The sequence below is a fragment of the Azolla caroliniana genome, unplaced genomic scaffold, assembly GCF_043228905.1.
Source record: "Azolla caroliniana isolate FFs.n. ecotype wild unplaced genomic scaffold, voAzoCaro1.0.p SCAF_5, whole genome shotgun sequence".
NCBI classification, from domain to species: Eukaryota; Viridiplantae; Streptophyta; class Polypodiopsida; order Salviniales; family Salviniaceae; genus Azolla; species Azolla caroliniana.
The window spans coordinates 4250001-4257362 of record NW_028230440.1 but is presented as its reverse complement, the minus strand read 5'-3'; the positions used below and the strand labels follow the sequence as shown (position 1 = coordinate 4257362).

The 7362-nt window shown below is 38.9% G+C and overlaps 1 protein-coding gene and 1 long non-coding RNA gene across 2 annotated transcripts; one reads left to right on the top strand and one right to left on the bottom strand.

Moving 5' to 3' along the window:
* Window positions 1-586: 586 nt before the first annotated feature.
* LOC147863760 (uncharacterized) lies at window positions 587-1890 on the bottom strand. Its single transcript, XR_015529827.1, has 2 exons — window positions 1655-1890; window positions 587-960 (listed from the first exon to the last, which is right to left on the bottom strand). It is a non-coding gene; the product is annotated as an uncharacterized LOC147863760 (long non-coding RNA).
* A 1421-nt stretch (window positions 1891-3311) lies between these two features.
* ABCI8 (ATP binding cassette protein 1) lies at window positions 3312-7362 on the top strand. Its single transcript, XM_087319454.1, has 2 exons — window positions 3312-4803; window positions 6818-7362. The coding sequence occupies exons 1-2, from the start codon at window positions 3370-3372 to the stop codon at window positions 7034-7036; spliced, it is 1653 nt and encodes a 550-aa protein (XP_087175580.1). The 5' UTR covers window positions 3312-3369; the 3' UTR covers window positions 7037-7362.

The window sequence follows — 7362 nt, the reverse complement described above, 5'->3', positions numbered from 1 at the left end:
AAGCCACACAAGGCCATCTGTAAGACCACAATAATTCCCTAATCTTTGAGAACTCTATGGTGATGAAACACTCCCCCAATCAGAGAGAAATACAGAGACATCTTTTAGCTGATGTTAAATGGGTAAAATCTGGTTAAGAAAATGACTAGGGAAGGGGGCTTTATATAGAGACCTCAGAAAGAGTGGTTGTATGGCTGTAGGCGGCCATAAAAGGGGGACATTTGTGAGGGTATAAGCTGCAAACTAACTCCCCAAAATGACAGAAATTGATTATATTATGCCCAACCCAACTCTGTAATCAACCAACTATACTAGTAACTAATATGGCAGTAAATACACCAAACTAGCTGGCTGTTGTAGCACCCTAACTACTGGGCTGTAAGTGTCTAACAGCTGCAACTCAGAAGTACATCGCAAGGAATCCCTTGGATGGGTGGATAGCCATATTTATATCAATGAAAGCCTAATTATGGGACCAAATTCATAAATATTTACATTTTTGCAACCTTGCTCTTCAAGTTCAAGTTACATCTTCTTAAGATGCAAAGGTCAAACAATAAACATTAATAATGATGTTTCTAGTAGAGGAAACAAACACATAAACTCATTTATTGCATAATAGATCACAAACATTTACACCTATTTGTGAGATGGAGTGGAAGGACACAAACCAAAAGTTACCATAGTCCTATACAAAATGTTTACTTTGGGCATTCCACTGCTCTATACATACACTTTGGATGGACTACAGTGCCAAATATGAATGCAAATAAAACAAAAGTAAACTAAATACCCTTATAGATTCGAATCTACTTATGTACAGCACATTCAAGTATGTCCATGTTACCATCACCCGCCTACTCTTGAGTCTGTGTACTTTTGTTCTCTGTATTATTCTCTGCTTGAATACCAGGATTTACTTTCGCCTTTTCTTCCTCTCTGGCATCACTTATGCTATCCCTGAAAACCAAAAGAAGTTGACATCATCATCACGATCATTATCATCATCATCTATGATCATTATCCAATGATTCTCATGATTTAACACCATCAATCATCGTCAGCATTGTCAACCATAATCACCATCATAATCATCACTAGCCATAAAAAATTAGTCATCATCCCTACCATCACTAACATCATTGTCCACATCACCATCATAATCATCCAAATTTTGCTACACTCAATGACATAAACCACATGCGCATGTGATTAGCCTCTGATGCAAAAAAGATGTATAATGTATTAAATGCATGATGTACATTTTCTTTGTTTGGGGGCTGGAGTTGGTTCTTCTCTCTCAGGGTTTTTACTTGCCTCATATGATGTTTTTAAGGGTTTCTGCCATTATGAATATAAAGATAATCAATTTTATGATATTGATTTTTCTTTTCTTTCAACTTGCTTACAAGATGTGGTCTTCAGGTTTTTAAGTTTTTGGGGTTGTTTTATTTTACTCAACTATGAAACAAAAAAGAAGTATCGAGAAATAGCTGATGTGAATTTTTCTCTACCAGGGCTTTATATGCAATCGAGTTTTTCTTCTTACATGCTTGCTTGTATGACTGTGCTCTGTGCTTCTTGGAGTTTTTTTAGCACGATGTGCTTTCACTGTTGATAATAGTTTATACATGTACATAAAGAAAATGCATACCTTGAACGTGCTTCACAAGAGTGATTTGCATGATGGTGATGGTGATGGTGATGAGGATGATGAAGCATGGCGATGGCGTTCATGGACTGCTGCTGTGCTTCTCCTCTGAATCGTTGGATCGTCTCTAATGGAATCTCCTCTCTCGGTTTCTCTTCGGATGATGCCATGATTCTCTCTGTCTCCATGTTATGATAGTGGAAATGCGACCTGTGAGACCGGACTTAAAAACCTTCCTCCCGAGATGATTAGCGACTCTCCGAGAAGATTAGCCACTCCCCGAGATGATTAGCAACTCCCAGAAGATGATTAGGGACCCTGTGACATGATTAGTCACTCTCCGATATGATTAGCAACTCCCATAGATGATTAGGGACCTTGTGATATGATTAGTCACTCTCCGATATGATTAGGGACTCTTTGAAATGATCAGGGGCTCTCCATCCATGTTCAAGAAATTTCTACTCACGAAAGTGCAATCGAGAGGAGTGCCCATTGTATCCGAGACTTATACCTGCACGATAGGCATGAAAGTTTCGACACGAGAATTTGACTCGGGATAAAACCATGGGTTTGGTCAGTTGCGATTGTTACTAGATTCGATCACCTCAACTTCCCTACTATCTATGAACCACACTCACATCAAAACTGCATAAAGTTCTGTATCTAAAATTGTGGCGTACCCCTATTGTGTAGGCAATGCATTGATTGCCTTATATGCTCTCCTTGATTATTAAAATTAATCATGCCAAGCTATCGGTTATTCAAACATAGTGAATTAGGCTAATGATATGACCTCATACCAATCTTAGATCACGATCATTCAATTGTTTGCAATCACGACAGGCTTGACGACATAAACAAATTTCTAAGCTATGTTTAATTGTTACCCGACGCTATGCATGTTCTCTCACCATAACAATCATCAACCATACTCGTGTGTCACCTCAAGTTCTTGACTCCATTGACTAGAGCTGCTCACTTGCCCCACTTTTAGCTTGTAAACAATGATTAGATGATTACGATTTTGATAACTAGGCTCCATATGTATGCTCATGGTTAACTAGCACATACAGCATCAGTCTACGCCCTCGAGCAGACCATCGTCAAGATTGCCTCGTGTTCTAAACTATTGATTAACTGAACTTTCATGGAACCTTCTTAACAATCAATTTGAGTTTTTTGACGATCAATATAGTTTGGGAGAGATGCCCGAATTGAACAAATAGCCAGTATAGTTTGGGAGAGATGGCAATATGTGTGGCAGGGACATGAAAAAACCCAGGAGAAACTGGTCGCGAAGTTGTTCGACAAATTAAGCTCTCGAATATGAACCACACGATTCGAAGGGGGGGGGGGGGGGATCATTTGGGCAGGTGACCTCCCGACAAGCTTGTCATTGACAGGGCATACGGGGGCCCATTCCATACCATATGTATACATATATCACATTCACAACAATCAATCGCCTCATCCCAATCCGAGACAACAGAGAGACAGAAAGAGTTGTGTGTTTTCCGCGATTTCAATCTTAATGTTGTAACTTGTAACAACTTGTATCCATAGCAAATACAGAATTTCTGGTGTGAACAGCCCCAATTGTCATTCATCATCATCAACAGCATCTTCTTCCTCTTCTTCTTCTTCTTCTTCTTCTTCTTCCAAACACAAACAAGTGGTTTTGCTCAGAGTCAGAGCCATCGCCATAGCCATAAGCTATGTCTGCCTCAAATCCAACCGCGACCCTCCCTATCCACTATTCTTCCTCCTTCGTTCGCAATCCAGTCTTCTTTCCCTCGATAACCAAGCTCGGACTCATCACAGACAAAAGGCCAAAGAGGGTTTTCCTCTCCATCTCTGCGCAGATCAGCGACGGTGGATCTACTATTCTAGAGAGAGAACAAGGATCTTCGCCTCCTTCACCATCTTCCCCCTCGAACGACGCGATACAACAGTTTCTGAAGAGAGATTACAAGTGGGGTTTTGTCTCAGACATAGAATCAGTCTCTATACCTAAAGGTCTCTCTGAAGAAACCATTAGGCTTATCTCAGCGAAGAAAGAAGAACCTTCATGGCTTCTCGAGTTCCGGCTCAACGCATACAAACAATGGTTGAAGATGAAAGAGCCCACATGGTCTGACAATATGTATCCCCCCATTGATTTTCAAGATTTTTGTTATTACACGGAACCAAAGCAAAAAGAGAAGAAACAAAGCTTAGACGAGGTTGATCCCGAACTTCTTAATACATTTCAAAGGTTAGGGATTCCGCTAACTGAACAAAAAAGACTTGCGAATGTTGCTGTGGATGCTGTTTTCGACAGTGTTTCCATAGCCACTACTCATAGAAAGACTCTAGAAGCATCTGGAGTTATTTTTTGTTCGATTTCGGAAGCCGTGCGAGAATACCCTGAACTAATCAAGAAATACCTTGGGAAAGTTGTTCCGGTTGCCGATAACTTTTATTCTGCCCTGAATTCAGCGGTTTTTAGTGATGGGTCGTTTTGCTATATACCGAAAGACACTGTTTCACCTATGGAAATCTCGACTTACTTTAGAATCAATTCACTAGAAACAGGGCAATTCGAACGAACCCTAATTGTAGCTGATGAACGAAGCTTTGTGAGTTATCTAGAAGGTTGTACTGCCCCTTCTTATGACAAGAACCAGCTTCACGCAGCAGTAGTTGAGCTGTATTGTGCTGAGGGTGCCGAAATTAAGTACTCTACTGTACAAAATTGGTATGCGGGCGATGAGGATGGAAAGGGTGGTATATACAACTTTGTCACCAAAAGAGGTCTTTGTGATGGGCAAAACTCGAAGATCTCTTGGACCCAAGTTGAGACTGGGTCAGCTATTACATGGAAATACCCTAGTGTTGTGCTGAAAGGAGATAATTCCAAAGGAGAGTTCTACTCGGTGGCCGTGACCAACAATAGGCAACAAGCAGACACTGGCACAAAAATGATCCATGTTGGTAAGAATACCAAGAGTCGAATTGTTTCTAAGGGTATATCAGCTGGTCAATCAATGAATTGTTATAGAGGTCTTGTTCAAGTTCAACCGTCTGCTCATAATGCGAGGAACTTCTCGCAATGTGATTCAATGCTTTTGGGCGATCAAGCGGCAGCCAATACATATCCTTATATCCAGGTGAGCTGATTTTTGTTTATACTTCAAGTAGTGGACGATTGAGAAAATGATACACATGCAATCAATGATAGAGGATCTAGAGAAAATGCCTTTATTCATTTCACAAAATGATGATTGAGAGAGATGTCATTGTTTATTTTGAGAAGCTAGATGATTGAGAAAAAAGTGTGTATGTAGTAACAATAGATGATGAGAGAGATGATCACTGGTTCCAGAAGCTAACCGATTGAAAAAAAAATGATGGGCAATCATATCTTTTTCAACAGTGTGTCATTATTTATTTCAAGTTGTTAGATGATTGAGAGATTTATATGGTTTAATAATAGCCGAATCCAGGATATGTTATTAAGAAGCTTGGCTGATTGAGAGTGTGCCCTGATGATAGGAACTCAAGAAATGTGCATTACCTCTTTTCCAAGATAGTTTTAAAGGTTGTGAAGCATTTTAGGTGTCCCAATGCAGATGGGAAGGTATTAGAAATGAGATATCATTGGATCTTTAGGAAAGAAGATTAAGATGTTCTGACAAGTAAATAAAGCTTGCAATAGATTATGGTTATGCTGTTTGGAAAACTAGGGTCTTGTGGTGTAGACCTATAGTTAATTTGGTGTATGAAGGCCTTGCTACTCAATTGTGCCTCTGTTGTTTGATATTTAATAAAGAAATTACATACAGCGAGAGGCAACCTTCCTTCAAGGTGACCCACCAAGAGAGAGGGCAAATGACCTGATTCGGATCAATGGTTTGATGCTCAAAAGAGTTTCTAAGTTTACATTAATCATAGCACAGAGATTGATAAATAGGAGGGAAACTCTGTTACAGTAGCCATATAGATTGTTCCTTTGGAACATTTAATTTTAACATGATTTCTCTCTCTTTAAGCATAAGATTGAAGTTACTAAAAATGCATGAGCCAGATGCGTGCTGTTCTCTTTCTTTTGCATGGGGATCTCTTGTAATACTATGATGGTTCCATAGTTCATGATATGGTCTCGTGAGGACAATATTGCATTAAGACAAGAATATCTCTCATTCATTAAGTTTGTTATCATGAACTTTTGTTTCTAATTCATCCATATTTGTAGTCATGATTTGTCTTCTAGGCGGATTTCAGCCTCTAATAGGCGTTATATATTACTTTTCTCTTGCGTTCACTCTCTTTCTAGTGGTATGTTCCATTACTAGCTTCCTAAAGGTTAACAGTTTGAATCCCACTTTCCCCTTCTCTACCATTTAAAAATCTCCCACCTAATTACTGGGGAGAGCAGTGCTTTGTAATGTTTGCTGGTCCCATGTGGATGTTAATATATCATCAGCACTATTATCACTATTACCATCACCTCTTATCATTCATTATTTGCAGTGAACACTTGGTGCTTATTTGCTCTACATATTCTCCCATTGACATTAAAAATTTTGGACTGCTCCAAGATTGTGAATTCCTGAACAAGTGTTAGAAGATCACTTAGCAATTGGACATCATGCACAACTTTTGGAGTTTACTTGCAAAGATTCAAAAATTCTTTTCTTTAGATGTGAGATAAGCTGTTGCTCTCCCTATATTGTATTAATCCTTCGGGATCCATGCATCATACTTAGCCTCTAGCGACGGTAACATTCATCCATCTCTTTCAAAACTTTTATATTCTAGTCCTATTTCCATTTGGGCTCAAATGCCTGAGCTGCCAAGGGCATATGAAGCGGATTAGGAATTATACTGTTGTGCACATGATTATGAATGTACTGGGTTTTGCATAGTGCTATTTATGGAGTGAATGATTTGAGCATATCACCTATGATTCTATTATTTATTTTTGTTGATTTTATCAATTTGGATCTATGACCTTTTATATGCTGTGCCATCTTTGGTTCAGACCTAGAATTTATGATTTCTATCCTCTTTTTTGTTGATTGTATCTATTTGGATCGATTAGCATGATAGAGTCTATATGGATGTGCATTGCAACTTGTTTAAAGTTTACTCAAGTTTTATTTGTTATATGTATGCTAACAGGTGAAGGATCCATCTGCCCGGGTTGAACACGAAGCGAGCACTTCTAAAATCGGCGAGGATCAACTCTTCTATTTCCAGCAAAGAGGCATAGATCAAGAGAAAGCGATTGCTGCCATAATTGGTGGCTTCTGTCGAGAGGTTTTCAATGAACTCCCTCTTGAGTTTGCATCCGAGGTCAACCAATTGATGAGTATAAAGCTAGAAGGAAGTGTTGGTTAGTGTTGGTTTCTATGTGATAACTGCAACCACCAAAAAGGAATAGCTGGATGCTTCTCCCATGATGTTGTTATAGCTATGCAAACTTGTTCATACGAGTACTGTGTATATTATTGCAGCTTGTAAGACGAATAAAATCCATGTCAGACAAAAACCCCAAGCCCTAAAACACTCAAGAGCTAGTGCTTATGTATACTTTTTTAGTCTTAAAATCTCTATTAATGTTTTTGTTTAAAAGGCTCTCGACTGCTGTTTTGAGAAGCCTAGTTGAAACATGATTGTAAAGCTATATGTTTCAGATGAAAAATATAGTTGTGCTTTATTACTAT